The 20,352-nt window shown below is 46.5% G+C and overlaps 2 protein-coding genes across 4 annotated transcripts in view; both read left to right on the forward strand.

The window, feature by feature from the left end:
* Positions 1-2,103, forward strand: part of Pdilt (protein disulfide isomerase like, testis expressed) — a 42,544-nt gene extending 40,441 nt beyond the window's left edge. For all 3 annotated transcript variants that reach the window (XM_059268023.1, XM_059268043.1, XM_059268032.1), the window contains 2 exons: positions 669-758; positions 1,689-2,103. In XM_059268023.1, the coding sequence (XP_059124006.1) occupies positions 669-758; positions 1,689-1,964 (366 nt within the window). In that variant the 3' untranslated portion in view covers positions 1,965-2,103. The remainder of the gene's footprint in view (positions 1-668; positions 759-1,688) is intronic.
* Positions 2,104-7,194: 5,091 nt separating this feature from the next.
* Positions 7,195-18,712, forward strand: Umod (uromodulin). The gene is made up of 10 exons (XM_059258934.1): positions 7,195-7,249; positions 8,351-9,133; positions 9,218-9,325; positions 10,713-10,921; positions 11,790-11,938; positions 13,491-13,736; positions 15,003-15,165; positions 15,711-15,792; positions 16,493-16,534; positions 18,441-18,712. The coding sequence occupies exons 1-10, from the start codon at positions 7,195-7,197 to the stop codon at positions 18,500-18,502; spliced, it is 1,899 nt and encodes a 632-aa protein (XP_059114917.1). The 3' UTR covers positions 18,503-18,712.
* The last annotated feature ends 1,640 nt before the right edge of the window (positions 18,713-20,352 follow it).

Below are 20,352 nucleotides of genomic sequence, written 5' to 3' on the forward strand. Positions count from 1 at the left end.
GCAGAAGGTACATGTAGAAAAGCTGTAGAAAATGAGGTTAGATTGACAGGATGAGGCTGTCACCAATCTTAAGTTATACAGTAAACAGTTTAAATAACCAGTGAGTAGTAAGTAGCTTTCTAATCCCCTTAAAGACCCACAAAGGAAAGGAAACTATTATGAATGAATGCTGACCATGCAGTAGGTGTTTTATAAATAACAGCTATTTTTCTTATTCTTGTAATAACATTACTAATACCAGCTACTCCAAGGAGCAAATGGGTGTGGTAATTACCACAATAAGCCAAACACTGCTTTAAGCACATATCCTATATTAGCTCATTTAATCCAACAACGCTGTGGGGAAGCTCCTGAAATTAACACCATATGAGGAAACTGAGTCGTTTCAGTAAGTTCAGTAAGCAGGCCACATTGGTAAGTAATGCAGCCAAGGGTTAGACCTATAATGTGTGGCTTCATAGTTCATATGTGACCCTTTCCTCATACTCTCTGATGAAAGAGTTTTTATCCTTATTTCAGAGGCAAGGGAAAGGAGGCTCAGAGAGGCTAGGTGGTTTTTGGTAGGTCCAGATTGTCAGGAATTTGATCTTGCATTTCTTTTTGTAACACTATATGAGCAACTTACAAGAGGAGGCTCCCATCCTAACCCTGCTTTGCTGTCTTCCTAGGCTGTCCCGTACAAAGGAGAACACACCATGAAGGGCTTCTGTGACTTCCTGGAACACCATGTCAAGATTAGGATCGAGGAAGAGGATGAGGTAAGGGGCACAGTTACAGGCTGGGTCTTCTCTCCCACACACAATTCCTAGGAAGCCAATGGCCCATTTAAAAACTATGCCTTGAGTTCTATCAGTTATTTCATTCTCCCTGGAGATGATTTTGAGGCTGTAGGGACAACGATCCACTTTGAGTGAGCTCACTGATATTTTAAGGGATCTTGTCACCAGGCAGTAGAAATGGCAGTCACTAGAAAGCTGCAGTAACATACAGTCTTCAAAACAGCCTGCTTGTCACTTTCCTGAGATGGGAATCAAATGTCTCATGGAAGTCTGCCCTTGGCATCGCTGTACTGATGGATGTGACCACAGTTTCCCCTTTCTCCTGACCATGCCACAGTGAGCTAGAAGGTGCCATCAGTTAGGATGCTTTTTGTTGCTAATACAAAAGACACTCCTCACCTGCTTCAGCAGCAATGGGTGTTTCATCCCATTTACCTAGTAGGACATTTGGCACAGATGGATCCAGAGGCTCACATCTGCTCTCTGTCTTCCCATGTGTTTTCTTCTGTCTTGGCAGTTTTCTCAAGCAGTCACTTCCCCATAAACGGTAACTATTAGCCCATGGCTCCAAACTTACCTCCTCCCGGTTTGATAAGATCCACTTTTCAGTAGTTGCACCATGTAGGCTGGAGAGGGATCTCGCTAACTAACCCAAAGTCACCTGCTTTGTCTTGGTGTTAGGGGCTGGGCAGTCACACCTGTTGTAGCAGAAGTGTGCCCCCTGACGTAGGGGTCAAAACCATAGTTGGGTACTTTGTCATCTCACTGTATCTATGAGGACACTTAAGCCAAACATGATTCTTTCTGGGCTCTTGCAGCAGAGCCTTACCAATTGTCACCAAAATGATCACACGTATTCCTTCATTCCTCTTCCCCTTCCCTCTCTTGTTCCCACATTTTCTTTAACAGCCATTGTCCATTGAGCCAAATGAAGAGCTAGAGGAGGAAGTGATAGCTGAGCCAGAGACCCAGCTCACAGAGAAGTCGCCTGAACAGCAGTTGCCCAAGCTGGAGGAGGCGACCAAACAAGACAGGCGAGTGAAAGAGTCACCCGTGCTGGAGAGCATGAGCAAGGCGGCAGAGCCAGCGGGAAGGAAGGACACAGCTGAGCAGCAGGAGGAGGCGGCCCAGGGAAAGCCACCGCCTCCACCAGGGAGGAAGCCGGAAGTCAAAGAAGAACTTTAGCTTCTCAGAATTCAGGAAGGAAGGAGCCTAATCCTAGGTCCTGACATCAGTGTCTGAGCCAATCTACTCTGACAATGCTGTATATCATGTGGTAGGGTGGCTGGGTGGGTGGAGCTAGACAATAAAGTCCATGAATGTCTTTGATCTTCTTTACTCATTTTCCCTGATTGGTGCTAACTGGAAGAGCCACTTGGCCTGGAATTCAGCCAGGGCTGCAAGCGAAGCCATGATGGCAATACTGACTAAGTGTTCTCAACTCCCCACCCTTCACCTCCATCACTAGAGGCCAGTTTCACTGTCCCCATTTGCAGATGAGAAAATGGAGGCACAAAGAGATGAGTAATCATTCAGAATCACAAAGTTTGAGGACCGATGAGAGTTGTATCTCTTACATAACTATAGAGCTAGCCTGCTTCTTTACTGCGCATGCCACCTCCCGCTCATTGGGCCCTCAGGAGTTTGGCTAAGTCTTGCAAATGAAGTGCATTGACGGGCTTGTGGCACAATTTGTCACCCTGAGAGATCCAACTCTAAGCTTGTTTCTAGATGTCTACATGCCGGTAAGTGACCTTCTATCAAAATGTCTCATGACAGAACTATCCCCTGTGGTCCTTTCTCCTATGACTATAAACTTGAAGATCCACATGATCTTACCTGTTTCGCCTCCATGTGACTCCACATACTTCCTATGGGACTCCAGCCGCTTCCTTTCATGTGACTCACGCTGTTCTTTCTATGTGACTCTGCTCACTTCTTTCCACATGACTCCACCTAACTTCCCTACATTACTGAGAGCAGCCCACCATTTCTTAAGAGCAGAAGACTCAGAATTCATCTCTTTCCTGATACTCTACATGTCCTCTCTCCACTTCCCCCTCACACCCCACATTCCTACAACTACGGAGACGTTTCCAAGCACCATAGCTCTCAGTGCTTACTGTGTCAGCCCCATCTCCATCCTTAACTTCACAGCATTTAGACTATTTCCAACCATTTTTTTTATTCCTGTGGTGTCTTGAGAGGTCTAGCCTTGCAGATTGCTATTTCTCTCCAGTTCTCCTAGTTTCTATGCATCATCCACACTTCTTGTGTATTCTTTGAACACAACAAATTCTCTCCATGGGTTGTTCCCTCTATCTGAGTGCATGTCTGTCCTCAGAAGACCTTCCTCTGCCCCCCTTCCCCATCTTCACACAGCTGTGGTTTCATCATTCAGATCTTAAATGTTGCCATGTCTAAGAGGCCCTCCAGGACACTAATATTTGAAAGCACTTTGCTATTTCATCAAGTAATTGCAAAATGCCTGCTCCCACCCCACCATGACAGACCCATAAATACAGAGATACCGCTTTCTTAGTGCCAGCTGTGTGTTCTGCATGGTACATAGTAGATGCTCAATAAAAATGTCCTTGGAGCAAGTGGAATCATCATGTAGCACCCTCTCTCTGGGAGATACATTATTTCATAGTTGTCCCCAAGGAAGGAGGTGAGAACATTGTCCCCAGACCCAGGCTGGTCTGCATTAACTGTTTCTAACACACTAATGACTAACACTTAATGACATAAGACAACATGGACTTATTCTCAAATGGTTTGAGAGGCCAGAATCAGACATCAATTTCATGTGTTAGACTTGGTGCACACCTGTAAGTCTCGTGTTCAGGAGGCAGATGCAGGGGGATTATGATTTATGATTCCGAGATGCCTAGTAAGATCCCGTCTCAATTTTTTTTCACACTGGGTTAAACATCAAGATTCATCAGGGTTGGTGCCTTCTGGAAGAAGCCTTTGCCTTGCAGTCTCCTGGGGGCTGCCTGTATGCCTTGGCTTGTTCTTTATCCTGGAATCACTCTGACTTAAGTCTCAACCCTACATCTCATTCCCCTGCATCTATCTTTTAAGCACTGTTGTGATCACATCCAACCTTGAGGATCCCTGCCCCATCTCTCCTCAACTTAACCACACCCACATAATACTTTTTATTCTGCAAAGCAATATTCATGGGTCCTAGGGATTAGGATGTCGGTATATTTATTTGGGGGTCATTATTTAGTCTTTTATATTCATACTGTTTATACGATTCATTTTATTGGGGGCTAATGGGACTTCTAGGGACAAGTGAGGGGTATTATTATAGGGACTGTGCACTCTAAAAGCCCTCTGGGCCGATGTACTTTCCACCCATCACACAAGGGAAAGTCTATTTGTGTTTTTAGGCCCCTAGAAGCCGTCCCCCCCCCCATACCTGACTTGCTCACATCCAGGTGAGGCAGGGAACAGCCTGCGGCCCTGGAACTCCATGGAGCCAGATCCCCTATGGGGATAGGTTTTAGTATTCAGGACACGGTGCAAGACTGACCTGCCTCCACCTCACAGCCATGTGGCTGCCAGTCAAAGGAGGGGTCCATGGGGGCTGCTGAGATGAAATCACGTGTATCGGAGCCCATGACAAGCAGTTAGATGGAGAGCAAGGCTGCAACATGCACGTTCCCCAGGCGCACCTGGGGCCTCAGAGCTGGGGAGAGGAGAGACAACTGAGAGCTGGGGCACTGCTTTGATGCAGAACTTTCACTTCTAGGAAATTATGAAGAGGACAGAATAAAATATGTCTCAAGAAAGGCAATGTGTTGGCCATGGTTATGCTTCCTACATAGTCAAAGTGCACATGTACTGAATTTTTCTCAACATCTATTCTACCAAGTTTTGGGTTGTCACCTGCATGGGACTGGATCAGAAGATGTGGCTTGTGGCTCCATCTCTAGTGACTTTATCTCTGTGACTCTGTATCAGCAAAGCATCCCTCACAGAGTTGGCTTGAATCAAGCATCACCATATCTTTCCACTTGCATCACCTCCATTAACCACCCCTGCTGCTCACGGGGAGGTGAAGGAAATGGTCTCATGAAAGAGAAGAGCTAAATTCCCTGGGACAGAACTCATGATGGGCCCAGGCAAACTCAGCCCAAGGAAGCTGCACTGTTTGGACTTCAGCCTTCTTGTCTGGCAGAGGACGTCCAGACAGTCTTGTGGCTGTTATTCTCAGTGACTCTCTTGCTCCTATCTGGACTCTAGAGGACAGAGCTGATCTGAGGTGTGTGTTCCAGACTTCAAAGCAAGTATTCCTTTTATCCTAACACAGGGTGGCTTCAGATACTGTCTTCTGCTTGGCCCCTTAAGCTTGGGTCCCACCTCGTCCTTGCCCAAGACCAAGAAAAAGCCCAGCACCTTGGCACTGCTTTGCCAGTTAATGTCTAACTGAGGAATGTCTTGCTGCCAAAAGGTGAAAAACAGAGACCTTGTATTTCCAGGCAGAGGTGTGACCCCCAATGTCAACCATTCCGTGTCTCTAACTATTAGGGGAAAAAATAACATCAGTCTCATGGCTTGGAAAAGGTGAACACTATGCCAAAAGGAAAGAAAAATTCTACCCCTACAGAAACAATCCCAAGGAGCAGAAGCAGAGAATAATTGGGGGAGAGAGTGCCAGCCAAGGGCAGATGTCTATATATTGATCAGAAGCACTTACTTATGAATGGATCAGTCCTGTCCTCCTGGGTTCAGGTAAGGCTAGCTGGAGCCGTCATCTCCTGTATCCACTTCTCCTCTATCTATTCCCATTCAGGGAGGTGGGAGAGGAATTTAGCATCTGGACACTGGGGTCAGAGCAGCAAGATTCATTACTCCACTGATTGTGAACTTTGTGATCTGTGACATGTCAAGTCCCTTCTCTGTGAGGCAAAGCTTTTGAAATAGCATGCTAGCTATTTTTCCTTCTTTCAGTGGTATTCCTGAAGCATATACTCTGTGCTGGGTACTGGGGTTATGGCAGTGAACAAAAGTATCTGCTATGTGTGGGGTCTTTGCATATGCCACTTTAGTTAGCCACAGGAATGCTACAGTACTTTTCAAACTATACCAGTAGGTTGTGAGATCATGTATGTGGTTTCTATTAGAATTTTCTTCATTAAATAGACCATGTCAGCAAGCAACATACATTGTAAGGATAAGAGTTACCTTATAAAACTTTTACTTGTGTGTGTGTTTCTTATATCTCAGACTCAGAAGTCTAGAAAACATTCGTTTTTAAAAATATTTACTATCTTTATGCATGTTATTGTGTGTGTAACTGCATGAATTTACGTGCAACATGTATGTGCGGGTACCCTCAGAGCTAGAGGCTGTTGGATCTCCTAAAACTGGAGTTACAGACAGTTAGAAGCTGCCTAATGTGGGTGCTGGGTACCCGATCCTCTGCAAGAGCAGTGAGCACTCTTAACTACTGAGCCATATCCCCAGCCCTGAGAGCATTTGTTCTTGCGCACAGCTTCTTTGCACACAGAACTAGGCCAGACATTTCCGATATAGCAGCTGGTGGAAGACGTGGTCCTTGCTGCACAGATGAGAAAACTAGAATGCATCACCTAGTGTCACAGTGCTGTGATAGGTAACACTGGGACTGGGATCTGTTCCAGCTCAGTTCCCAAGTGTTTACCTCTAACGCCATCCTAGTCTGCTGCTGTAAAACTTAGGGTAATACTTACGTCCACCTAGAGTTATTTTACCTCTTGCAATCACAACCATTTTGAAAACTGTAATATGTACGATTGTTAAGTTAATCATCTCTAGAGTTCCTTATCTTGTGTCATTTCTTTACATGACTTGTGTAAAGATGTGGACTGTATTCATGATTCTCCTTGGTATCTAGCTCCCTGTTTGGGACAGAGTAGCCGATCAATAAATGTTTGTTGAATGAATAAGTAGGTGTGAGCAAACTGTAAGTTCAGATAATCAAGAACTGCCTATAAAAACCCAAAGCTGCCTCTAATAAGGTTGTGAGCACAGAGCACCACCCCATCTTGTGACTTTTTGCTCCAAACAAAAGATTCAGTTCTTCAAAATGTGCAGTAGATGGAGCTCGGGTAGATGGGTATGGGGCATGGGTAAGGAGTACAGGTGTGTCCACAGAGGCTTCAGAAGCCCACCAAAGCTAGAGCTATAGCACTGAAGTTTTCCTGATCCATATAAATGGTGCACAACCAAAGCACTCCTTCTGTCTGTGGGGAGGGGAGTTAGATCACACATATACCTCACTCATCTCTGTTCTCAGGATTTCAGAAACACAGGGGAAAGCGCCTAACCCAACATTGCCTTTGGGCAGGTGTTTCCAGGACCAGAGGGAAGAGCAGGAAAGATGAGGCCGATGTTCTTTTTGACCTGGATGCTAGTGGTAATGGTGGTAACCCCTTGGCTCATGGTAGCTGGAGCCAGTAACTCATCAGAAACAAGTAAGTGTGCGTGCGTGCGTGCGTGCGTGCGTGCATGCGTGTGTGTGTGTGTGTGTGTGTGTGTGTGTGTGTACATGTGTATGTAGCACTGTCTCCTGTGCTTAATTAAATCCTTAATTGAGTAAATCTTTAGTTAAGATTAAGCAATCTTAACCCCTGTTTTAGCATACTTGACATGATCTTTATTCTAAGCCCATTTCATGGGTTGTAATGTGTCTAGGACTCACTTACAAGTTTTGCTAAGATGCAAATTCTGCTTTAGTATTTCTAACAAGGGGCCCAAGACTCTCAATTAATAACCAAGTTTGGATGATGCTGATGTTGGGGCAAAGGGCTAGAACTTCTCTGAACCTTTCCTGCACTTCACTATAAAGTCACAAACATGTCCAGCTCCATAGTAGATTTGAACAGCCCCCAGAGGCTCACAGGCACCTTTCCTTTAAGTGTGAGGTCATTCCATGGGGCTTCCATCCTGGAGTACTCACTAAATATAATTGTGGGATCACGGTTAAAAGCACATGTTCTGTGGTCATGCTGTGTGTGTATCATGTTTGCCAATGTGAGGGACTTACTCCTTCTGAATCTCAATGTTCATGTCTGTAAATAAAGATAAATTAAAGTGGGGCCATTGGGAAGAATTCAGAAAGCTCCAGAATGAAAAGTGCACATGCTTTTGACAGACATGCAGTAAGTGACGCTCAACAACAGCGTTTTTCTTCTCACTGTTGAAAGCAATGCGTGAGTATCCTGTCAAATGGGCTGGGAGCAGGCTTCAGAGAGAAGGGACACTGGGCAGGGTCTTGGTGAAGGCTACACAGGCAGAGAAGAGGACCTGGGCAGAAGGGACAAACTGTTGAAAAGGGTGGGAAGGGGTGGCAGCTTAACCACACATCCTCCCTCCACAAATATCAGAAATACTGTGTTTTACGCTCTTGGATGTGAGATAATGTGGACAAGGCACAAAGAGAAGGCCATACTTAGCTAGGTGAATAGAAGAATCTAATCAAGGGAGGTTGGATGGGTGTCGGTAAGGTGACAAGTCCTTTGAGAAGCAAGGAAGAATATGTGCTGGGCTTTGAGGCTGGGTTCTTCTGTCCACAGAAAGGTGTTCTGAATGCCACAGCAATGCCACCTGTATGGTGGATGGAGTGGTCACGACATGCTCCTGCCGGACGGGCTTCACTGGTGATGGACTGGTGTGTGAGGACATGAATGAGTGTGCCACCCCGGGAGCTCACAATTGCTCTGACAACGGCATCTGCTTGAACACATTGGGTTCCTATGAGTGCACCTGCCAGAATGGCTTCCGTCTGACCCCTGAGCTGGGCTGCACTGATGTGGATGAGTGCACAGAGCTGGGACTCAGTGACTGCCATGCCCTGGCCACCTGTGTCAACACAGAGGGCAACTACTCATGCGTGTGTCCCAAGGGCTATGAAGGGGATGGTTGGCACTGTGAGTGCTCCCCAGGCTCCTGTGGACCGGGTCTGGACTGCTTGCCCCAGGGCCCAGGTGGAGCACTGGTGTGTGAGGACCCCTGCAATGTGCATGAGACCCTGTCCGAATACTGGCGCAGTTCTGAGTACGGTGCTGGCTACTCCTGTGACTCAGATCTGCATGGCTGGTACCGGTTCACAGGCCAGGGGGGCGTGCGTATGGCTGAGACCTGTGTGCCGGTCCTGCGATGCAACACGGCTGCGCCCATGTGGCTCAATGGCTCACATCCTTCGAGCAGCGAGGGCATCGTTAGCCGCATGGCCTGTGCGCACTGGAGCGGCCACTGCTGTCTGTGGTCCACAGAGGTCCAAGTGAAGGCCTGCCGAGGTGGCTACTATGTTTACAACCTGACTGCGCCCCCTGAATGCAATCTGGCTTACTGCACAGGTGAGCTGAGCAACGCCCTACATCCTTAGTCGGCAGGAGTCTTGAGGCACAAGCTGTTGACACTGTGTCTTGATACTATTGCAGATCCTAGCTCCGTGGAGGGGACTTGCGAAGAGTGCAGGGTAGACGAAGACTGCATATCAGATAACGGCAGATGGCGCTGCCAGTGTAAACAGAACTTCAACATTACAGGTGAGGCCCAGGGGGAGATCTGTTGAGAAAATGATCAGTGCTTAGAGGTGAGGCTCGTGCTTGTGAGGGCCTGTGACCAGAGGACACACATCCAATCAGTGAGAAAGAGAGGTCACTGAGAGCCTGGGCTCTTTGCGCCTCCTTCTCAACTGGCTCCAAAGGTCCCAGAGACCAGGGACTGGAGGACCTCTTCCTACCCAGCTCCTTCTTTCTGAAGACCCCACACCATGGCAGGCACACCAGGTAACCAGAAGTAACCAGAAGCTACCGAGCCACCTGCCACATCAGAAACTGACTGCAGTAGTCCTGTGGCCAGTGTGAGATGCTGGGTGTGGCATTGGTCCTCTCTCAGCCTGTTTCCTCAGGGTGTCGTTGAAGATGGCTAAGACTTTTCCAGACTTGAGTCACCTGTTGTGCTGACAGTCTGATTCTGCTTGTATCCAAGTTCTATCTGTGTGGTGAATGTTATAACAAACACATTCCTCTCCAGTTTGGTGAGATTGCTTCCTTGAGCTTGATTCAGGGTGTGGGTGGTCACACTGCATTTGCAAGTAACACCTCACAAAGTTAACTGTAAAAAGGAACACGATGGAAAGGAAGTCATTACACTTCTACAGATGTGTGGTACCTCAGTAAAATACTTAAAAACACTAAAAGTGAAAAATTAAGAAAAACTTCAAAATTTTTAAGTGTGTGTGTTTGTGTGTGTGTGTGTGTGTGTGTGTGTGTGTGTGTGTGTGATATGTATAGGGAGGAGAGGATCACACACATCTGCAGAGATTGGGGGACAACTTGTGAGAGCTGGTTCTGTTTCTCTACCCTATAGGTCCTAGGAACTGAACTCAGGTAGTAAGTCTTGGCCACAAACACCTTTACCCTCTCAGCTATCACACTTGCTCCCAAATACTTGGAAAATAAGGACAAATTCTAGCTATTCATCATTGCCTACTCCAAACTCTGAGCCTTCTCTTTGCCTAAGAGGAAAACTAGCCATCATATAGCACCAGAGTCATTGCCAGTGGGGGACTGTCACCTGCATGTAGCCAGGGTACCAAAGAAAGGCATTTAATGTTTTCTTTTTTTCTCTTTTTTTTCTTTCATCTGGGTTCGGTGTTGTTTAATGTTGGGCCAGTGAAAGACCCTCACACTACCTTAAATTTTGTATACAATCCACTCTTAAGGGAACATGGAACTGGATGGTTGGTGGTTGGACCCACACACTGATGTTCATAATTCAGTTTTGTCTGAGAGGGGACTGTGATTGACCCAAGGCATCTCAAGCAGCGGTAGCACCTGGTGACCAGCCCAGAAAGCATGCTGGGTTCCTGGGGACATGCCTGGCCCTGGAGGAACAGGCTTCTAATCCTCTTGTCCTTGGCCTTTTCAGATGTCTCCCTCCTGGAGCACAGGCTGGAGTGTGGGGCCAATGACATCAAGATGTCCCTCAGCAAATGCCAACTGCAGAGTCTGGGCTTTATGAAGGTCTTCATGTACCTGAGTGACAGCCAGTGCTCAGGCTTCAGTGAGAGCGGTGAACGAGACTGGATGTCCGTGGTGACCCCTGCCCGGGACGGCCCCTGTGGGACAGTGTTGAGAGTAAGTTCTTGCCTGTGGTGACATCAGGGTTGGAGTGGTTGGTGCCTATTTAAGCCCCAAGTTCACACCTTGTATGATCTTTGGGTGAGTTGTTTGACCCTGACTAAAGAACTTCAACATGGAGGGACTGTTACTTCTCTGTAGGGATGTTATGTGTGAGCTTGATCTATAAGGATAACTCCCCGTTCTACAGATAGGAAAGGAAGAACTAGGCTCTCAGTGGTGGCTTCTAACCATAAGATTAACTCTGGAACCAGAAGCAAGCCTGTCTGTGTCCCGGGATCCTGAGAAGAGCCCCAGAGGCCTCTACCGAGATCAGCCATCAAATGTTCGTGTGGCTGGCACCTAGCTTCCTCCTGCTCCTTCACCCCTGGAAAGAAAATGAGGAGGATCAAAAAAAAAAAAAAAAAAAAGGAGGGAAGGAAGGGAAGGAAGAAATTGCCACTGTCAAGGACAGCGTGAAATGAAATTAGTGATAGCTTGCATATGATTTTCAGTTTTGAGGAGGAAACCTGCAGTTTTGAAACTAGCCCAGGTTTTATGGAGAATCTATAGCCACCATTCAGGTTTTGTAGATCCCATGCTCTGTATGGACATACTCAGTTCTCAGGGAACCGTGAACCTCCATCCCTTCATTCATGAGGCAGGGATTCAGGAGCCCTCCCACTTTAGGTCATTGGTAGAATGAATCAGGAGGAGAATGCAGCTCAGTATCTGGAACAAGACATCTGCTCCTAAAGTTACTGCTATTGTAACACACAGACTGGGAGGAGGGCAGCTTTCAGGAGTTCACAGACAAAGCTCATTGGCTAAAAACCCTGCATAAGGTCTCATGTCCTTTTTTTCTACTCCTCTTCACCCAACACAGACAAATGAAACCCATGCCACCTACAGCAACACCCTCTACCTGGCAAATGAGATCATCATTCGTGACATCAACATCAGAATCAACTTTGAATGCTCTTACCCCCTGGACATGAAAGTCAGCCTGAAAACATCCCTACAGCCCATGGTCAGGTGTGGTCATCAGGAGCTTCCAGTACTCCTGGAGGCTTCACCCTTCAGCCCTTCAGCCCCTCAGCTCCTCAGCCCTTCAGCTCCTCAGCCCCTCAGTCCCTTAGCCCCTCAGCCATGAGATCTTCAGCTGTCTTGACAAGTGGGAGCTGGCGTTGGAGTCTGGGGGCAGGACTGCTTAGTGGGGCCACCTAGTGAGGAATCCCAGAACCTAGATTCCAACCCAGGCTCTGCTATATATTACCTGCATAGCTTTAGGTACCCATAGCAACCGTCTAACTATTGCTCTCATTTGCTAAGGGGCCTTAACAATACTTGCATTGCTTTTCTTAGGACAATGAGGTTCGGCAAAGGGGATCCAATACCATTCTCTGTCTTTTCAGAAGGATTGGGTGGCCCTGCTTCTGGAGGGGACTCTGGACAATCATGTCTCATATTTAGACCTCAGCTTCCATCATTCTCTGAATTGAATATTTCTGATTAAAGAGGTCTTGTTTGGGTAGAAAGGTAGCTGAAGAGGTGAATCAGGGAAGCTCCATCCATTTTGGTGAAAAATAGAATCTCATTACTAAATAAAATAAAAGTCTTTGAGTATGATGAGTTACAGGCCACTGATGCTCATGATGGGAAGGATAACAGTCACAATCACTAGTATTTGTGGAGCATTTGCTGTATGCCAGACATCATGTTAAATGCTTTGTATGAAACATCTCACAAGAGCCTTACGGTAGCCCCAGAAGATGCAAACTCAGGGAGGAGTGCTGGGCTGAGGTGTCGGTGACTTGCTTATTTCGGGCTATTGGATGGAGTACTACTTGGCTAGGAAGTGCTCTGGAATAATGTGGCCATGTACTAGGCCTACCTCCTGGGTGCCAGAGAGCAACAGGTATGTGAGCAAACCTCTCTGGGGCTCAAGGAAGTCTCAGCCTGTTCTCTATTCCGACGTGGACCCCTGTCTTGCTGGGCATTTCTCATATGCCTTATTTTGTGTGATACCACTCTCTCTGTATCCTGTGAGAGATCATACAGTGAAATTCACGCCAGGGTTTTTAGATTAAAAACAACCCATAAGATCCAATCTGATGTAGGTATTAGAAGGAACACTTTTGCAGATCCTTAGAAATTAAGTCCGTAGGGCTCCTGACAGCTCATCTCTTTTTACCTGTTGAAGGCTGAGACTCAGGAAGTCCAGGCAAGTCCCCCAAGAATTTATCCTATTTTGAAGGATGGTAGGAAATGGCACCAACAGTGCCCTGGACCTGTGACTCAAGATATGGCCTATGGATCTGTAACATCAGCATCAACAGGAGCTTGTTAGAAATACAGATTCCTGAGTCCCACTGCAGAACTATTCAGTCAGAGAGGACATCTACCCAACACCCCTCACCTCCGAGTGCTCACAGAAATTTGCCCAGCAGTGGAGCAGGGTCCAGTCCTGCTACTGAATGAACCAGACAGATACCTGCAAGAAACTGACCAAGAATGCTGATCGGAAAGGGTAGCCATCTGTGAGTGTTCTCAATCTGGTTCTCTAACAGCTCTTCTTCCTCTGCAGTGCCCTGAACATCAGCTTGGGTGGAACAGGCATGTTCACCGTGCGGATGGCGCTGTTCCAGAGCCCTGCCTACACACAGCCCTACCAAGGTCCCTCCGTGATGCTGTCCACAGAGGCTTTTCTGTATGTGGGCACCATGCTAGATGGGGGTGACTTGTCCCGGTTTGTACTGCTAATGACCAACTGCTACGCCACGCCCAGTAGCAACTCCACAGACCCTGTGAAATACTTCATTATCGAGGACAGGTAAAACAGTGGGTACTATCTGGGGGCTCACGGATGGGGTTTGGAGATATGTCTTTAGAATTAATTGGGGAAAATACATCTTTATGTTCACGATCCTTTAGCTTAAATTTAGCATTGTTGCCTACCCTGAATACAGAGACCTATCTATGCTATCCAGTAGGTTTTAGGTACCATTTCATTAGGATTCTCCCTACATCTTATTATGTAAATGCATTATCAAATGCATTTTAGCAAGTATATAAAGCACATACCAAATGTTTTAACATTTTAAGAGGTGTGCTTTGATACAACTGATTTTTTTGAAATATCTTATTTTTATACAAATATACAAATTATATTTGAAGAGGGTTGCCTGTGTTCACTGGAGGGCCAAGTGGGCAACCTGACTCAGAACATATAAGAAATCGGATGGAAAGGCAGGCTCAGAGCAACAGACAACCAGGGCCTGGCTAAGAAGAGCAGGGGATGGGCACGGTTAGCCAAGGAGCAGTTGAAACTGTGAGGGTGCAGACTCTTCCTTAAGGGGCCGTAGAGAAATTAAACAGACATTTTGAAAGTTTGCTCTTACTAGACTTTGTGGGTACCATGGTGAAGGGAAGAGATGAAACCCTCTGCTCTCATACAACTTAAGTTCTGAAGGCAAAACAGACAATTAAATGAAAGTGAAATATGCAGTGAGGAAAAGCCTCTTGGACAAATGCAGCGGGGGAGGGAGAGGTTTTGCAGCCCGGGGTGCAGGACCTGCCCAGAATGCCCGGCGCTCGTGGGCTTCTTCTGTATGTAGGTTTGTTTTTCCTAGCAGATGTGTTTGGATGCCACTGTGTGCCATGCGGATGGGCGCACACACTGCGCTTGGCTCAGTGGCTGCCTGGGCTCCCTGGTTTCTGCTATTACAGGCACATATTTGATAGCATAAAATAGTTAATGATTCTTGAATACAGTTTCTTGGCAATGAAATGGACTTCTGGATTGTTCCAACTCTGTGGCTGAAGAATTTTATCATTTTCCTTTAGCCCCAGACACAGACGGCACCTATTGTGTGCCTCACTCTGTTCTAAGCACTTTGAAAAAGTAAGTTAATCCTCACAATTACCATTTGACATTACTCCCATATGCATATGGAGAAATTGAGGCACAGAGAGGTTTAATGAGCTGCCCAAAGTCACACAGCTAACAGATGGTGATGTGCTATTTAAGCCCAGGAAGCTGGGCTCCAGAGTCTTGGCTTAACCAACTGCATCATATGTCTTAATGTTCTCCATTCAGATGTCCGCACACAGAGGATACAACCATTCAGGTGATGGAGAATGGCGAGTCCCCTCAGGGCCGATTTTCTGTTCAGATGTTCCGGTTTGCAGGAAATTACGACCTGGTCTACCTGCACTGCGAGGTGTACCTGTGTGACTCTGTGAATGAACAGTGCAAACCTGTGAGTCATGCTCTCACCGCAACAGCCTGCTGGAATGCCCATCTCTATCACCAAGACATTTGGCCAAAGACATAAAGAAAGACACACATCTGTGGCATTTTCCTATTTTAATGACACAAAGGCACAGAGCTGCAAGACAGAGTGGGCTGGGCCAGTCAGGACACCGGGGCTACCTGGCAGTCAGGAAGTGGTGGTGATCTCAGGGGGCTTGGCTGATAAATTAACCTTATTTGCAAGCTGCAAGCTTATCTCCCAAAACAAGAATGTAAACCTTCAGTGTTGTGTGCAACTCAGGGGTTTTAACATATTCAAGTTTCACAAAAATCCACTGGGGGAGGTACCAGCTTATTTTCTCAACTGGAAAAGCTCAGAGAGCTTACTTGTCCACAATCCCAATAACAGGTAGGGCAGGGATGTGATCTCCTATCTCCTGTATGAGGCAGGAAGATGCTCTTCTGAGCTGGCTGCCCACTTCTCATGCTGGAATCACATTCCACCTTCCTCTCCACCCATGAGTAATTTTTCATGTCACCCTTCCTCTGCAGACCTGCTCTGGTACTAAACTTAGAAGTGGGAACTCTATAGATCAGACCCGTGTCTTGAACTTGGGTCCCATCACACGGCAAGGTGAGAGATCTGTTCTGTCGTGTCACTGAATGGGGAAGAGGCAAGGTGGCAGAGACTGGCTTCTTAGGTCTTACTGGGAACTGGAGAGTGAGGAACAATGGATTCTCTGGGCTATCTTCCTCTTTTACCAGTTCTAGTGCAATCATTCACTCATTCACTCATTCATTCATTCATCCATTGCAGAGACATGCTTTGGTGCTTACTGTGGTTTAGTATATTGTGATAAGCAGAACATATCCCACTGCCTTGGATCTTATGGATAAGTAGGGGAAACACCGTCCAAATAGCATCATTTAGATGTATAGAACTGCAGGTGCCTTAAGTGCGGGAAGAAAGTGTACACAGAGTTTGAAGATGTTCAGACAAAGGAAGCAGACCCAGTCTTGGTAATGGGGGAAGACTAAGGAGAAGCTAGGTTGTCAGGAGAACTGAGGGGAGCTAGGTCAGTGGTAGTGGATAAACTGGTATAGGTGAGGCTAGCCCTGTGGGCCTTTGTAGGTCCCGATAGGTTTTAAGTCTTTCTTCTGAAAGCAATGTGGGTGAGGCCTTATAAAGATTAGATGCAGGGGAGTGGTATGACCCGATCTGGGCTTCAGAAAGATGACCCTGACTGCAAGAGGAGAGGATCGAGGGAGCTTGTCTCAGCCTCCTTGCAAGCTGTGTGCCTCAATACTCATGGATCTTTTCGTTTCTCCCAAAGGTGTCCAGGCCTCTGTGTCCAAGGCTGCTTCCAGTAACCTGAGTAAGTCTAGGTCCTTTCTGTATAGTTACCTGCTCCATGACACTCCCCTGGGGCCTCTGTCTGGAGGTCTTAGTGGGCTGGAGGGCCTAGCCTTCAGAGCCTGAGCTGCCAAAAGGCAATTCGTCTGGGAAATGCCTGGACCTTGGCTGTACTCATGCACACATTTGTGCTATCTCACAGTAGTGTGTGGGAACACAGGTGTGACCTAACAACCTGAGAGAATGCCTGATCCAGGTTATGTTTGCACAGTTCGTATCTTTATACAGATACCACACACACTTATGTCTGTATGCAGACTTGTACATATCTGCCTACACACAGATCACACACATTCCTATCGGCACACACACACATACACACTCATATGCATGCACATACTACACATGCTCATATCTGTACATAGATCACACACATGCCTATGCACAAACCATGGACACTCATATACACACATCACACACATTCACGTCTGCATATACATTCATGGGCATACAGACCATACACACTCACATCTGCACATAGATCACCCACTTCAATCTACACACAGATCACACACACTCATATCTGTGAGCAAACAATACATATTCATGTCTGTGCACAGACTGTACACACTAATATCTGCATACAGATATGGATGGGCGAATCTCTCCTGTCCACCTATTCCCAAATAACCAGTCAGAGATTTAATATTTATTACAAACTGTTTGCCCTATGGCTCAGTCTTTATTAGCTAATTCTTACATTTTAAATTAAGCAATTCCTATTAATTAATCCATTTCTATTAATCTGTGTTGCCACATGGCCAGTGGCTTACTGGTACTTTCACGTCTTGTTTCTTGGGCAGCTTACTGGCGTTTCCTTGACTCTACCCTCTTGTCTTTGTATTTCTTCTTGGATTTCCCATCTGGCTCTATTCTGCCTTGCCATAGGCCAAAGCAGTTTTACTTATTAACCAGTGGGAGCAACACATATTCAGAGTACAGAAAGACAACTCATAGCATACAAACCATACACACTCATATTTGCATTCATACCACAAAACTCATATATGCACGTACAGATCATAAATGTTCATATATGCACATGCCAATCACACATTTGTATCTGTACACACAGATCACACATGCTCATGTCTTTATACACAGATATACACACAGCTGCAGTTGCATGCTTGCGTGTTAGCTGCTCAGATATCCATATATATTTATTACAAACCTGTTCCCCAAGGACATGCACACTTGCCCCTTTTTGGCACTTCCAGAAGCTGAGGCTCATCTCTAACACCTTCAGGAGCTGCTCCACAGGTTACAAATATTTGTCGAGGCCATTATTTGCCAAGAACCAAGCTTAGTAGTGCATTGAGCACACCAGACAAACAAGAAACTCCATTTTTTTTGCTTCTTCAAGCCTCAGACCACAAAAGCCAGGAACTGGTGACATTTTTGTGGCCCTTTTCTTATGCCTCCTGCCTTATTTGACACTCCAGATGAAAATTGAGTCCACACAGCCATTGCTTTTCTTGGCTTGTGGAGCCTGGGTAAGAGGGCTGCTATGATGTTTGGCACGAATTCTGTACCCCTGAGCTCAGAGCTGGAAAGTCACAGTTCTCCCATGACATAGGTGTGTCCTCTGTGGCAAGCCTCCAGGTTGCTAGGATGTTTGGGTCTGTTAGGTATTGCATGACATTGCACACCAAGTACTTCGGGAGACATTACTGTCTTTTTCAGACTAGTCCACGAGGAATGGAGCCTTTATCCACTTCCCCACTCAGTGTAGGCACCTTTTTTTGAACTTCCTCATCCAGAGAGGGTGCCCTCGTTCTTGGTTAGTCTGTAGGAAAGCGTCTTACGTTACTTTGCACAAAAGCACAGCAGCACTTGTCATATCCCTATAATTGTTTATTTTTTAGGGCTCCTGAGCATCTGGATGCCTCTGTTTCTCTCAGCCACTTTGACCCTGATGTTTCACTGATGGACAGAAGGAAACCCAGTGTGGCTCCCAGCTCACTTCCTGCTGGCCAGGAGGGGAGATGCAGGCTGGTTTCCAGCCATAGCAGAGGGAGCTCACACTGCCTCTAGCTTGCACTTACTCTTCTTCCTTTAAGCCTCACTATCAAGACCAAGTTGTTACCTTTCCATGCTGCTCTCTCTCCACATGGAACTTGTGATGCATCTGTATATGAAGCCCCTGTCTCCTTAAAGGATACTAATAATCATAAGTTTAAAACATCAGCTTTTGGAGTCATTAATTCAAATCTTTACTGAGCACACAGTCACTGTGGGCACGGTCTGCCGTACTGAGCATCACGTGGTGGAAATAAAACAGACTCTTTCCCTATCTTTATGGATTTCATAGTCACTCCAAGAAACTGGGCTCTTAAAACAAATGTTCTGCCGTTCTACCTTAGATAAGACACACAATGTGTCAATGCCACCTGACTATCCATTCATAGAAACAGCCATCCTTTCATTCAGTAAATATTTGCTGAGCTGCTACTGTGCCAGTTACTAAGCTATGTTGGGGATATGACAGTGAGCACAGACAGTGAGCAAGGCAGGCACAAGCCATGCCTCGGAGCTTGAATATGCCGTTCCAAAGGCTGCCAGGGACTCCAGAAATGGAGAGTTTAACACTCAACAGTAGGTGGCTGATTTTTCACAATGGGGGCAACCATGATGCCCTCGTAGGGCACATTTGGTTTCCTGCAAATGGACTTTAAGGACTTCACATGTTCTAGGCCTACATTTGGATGCTAAGAAACATCGGCAGATGGGACAGAGCCAGTCCCTGCATTCAGGGATCTCAGGTTTTAGAGAAGAGCTGTAGAAGCAATGGCAGGTGTCTTATGTCTCCTTAGGGCTCCTGTTCACTGTGCTTTTACTTGCCAATCCCTAAAGCTGTAGATCTTTCCTCAGGCGTCAGCAGTAGAGGAAAGCACACCTACCCTCTTTCCATTGGTGGAGAGTTTTTGTGGGGCTTCATACACGGACAGGAACCAGATCCTTTTTATGCTCAGTCACCCAGAGATTCCAAAGGTCACTAGAAAAAAATGTCACCAGTGCTGATGAGAACACTTTTCTCTGAGGCACCTGGTTCCCTGGCCTCCCATTGGGACTTTCCAGGGGAGGCCAAGGCCTCACATCAGGGAAAGCCACACGTGTGGCTTTGGAGCAAGGGCTGCTGGGACAGTGTGTCTTATGTTAAGAACTCTTATCACACACAGGCACATACAGAACGTGCAGGCCTCTTGCTGTTACGTAAGAACTGTACAGATGGCCCAGAGGCTAGTCTAGTGCTGTCTCAACTACAATTAGTCTGTGGTCAGCTTGGGCAGAGTGACTCCATACAGAACTGTCTGTGTTGTGACTCAGGAGCCGCAGAACCTGAAGAGAAGGTCTGGGCCCAGGGAAACGAGAGCAGAAGCTGACAAAGGCTGGGTAAGGGGCAGAGGAGAAATGTCGCAAGGACATCTTTGCCCCCTCACGTCTTTTCCTTTCTTGCTTTCTGTCTGCTTAATGTACCCCCTAGCTATTAATTAATGAATATTAATTAGATACCAGATTAAATGCCAGATACTTTTATGGTAATGAGGAAACAGCAAATTACCAAACAGAGCCATTTTGGTAAGCACGAGGCCTTGAAATAATAACCATGAGATGTGACAAGTGGTGACAACTCCTGGGGAGGCGGAAAGGCGAGGATAGCACAGTTGTGTGACAGGAGTGTTGGTTCACAGAGAATGATAGGGTACGTGCTCTCTGACAGGCAGAGGCTGACAGAGTAAGGAGTGAACCAGCCTGCTGGGGACAGCTGGAGAAGAA

The sequence above is a fragment of the Peromyscus eremicus genome, chromosome 1, assembly GCF_949786415.1.
Source record: "Peromyscus eremicus chromosome 1, PerEre_H2_v1, whole genome shotgun sequence".
In the NCBI taxonomy this organism is placed as follows: domain Eukaryota; kingdom Metazoa; phylum Chordata; class Mammalia; order Rodentia; family Cricetidae; genus Peromyscus; species Peromyscus eremicus.

Coding starts and splice junctions, on each gene's coding strand:
- Umod (XM_059258934.1), top strand. CDS start 7,195: ATGGTGGTAACCCCTTGGCTCATGGTAGCTGGAGCCAGTAACTCATCA. Junction 7,250..8,350: donor CAGTAACTCATCAGAAACAA/GTAAGTGTGCGT, acceptor TTCTGTCCACAG/AAAGGTGTTCTGAATGCCAC. Junction 13,737..15,002: donor TACTTCATTATCGAGGACAG/GTAAAACAGTGG, acceptor TTCTCCATTCAG/ATGTCCGCACACAGAGGATA.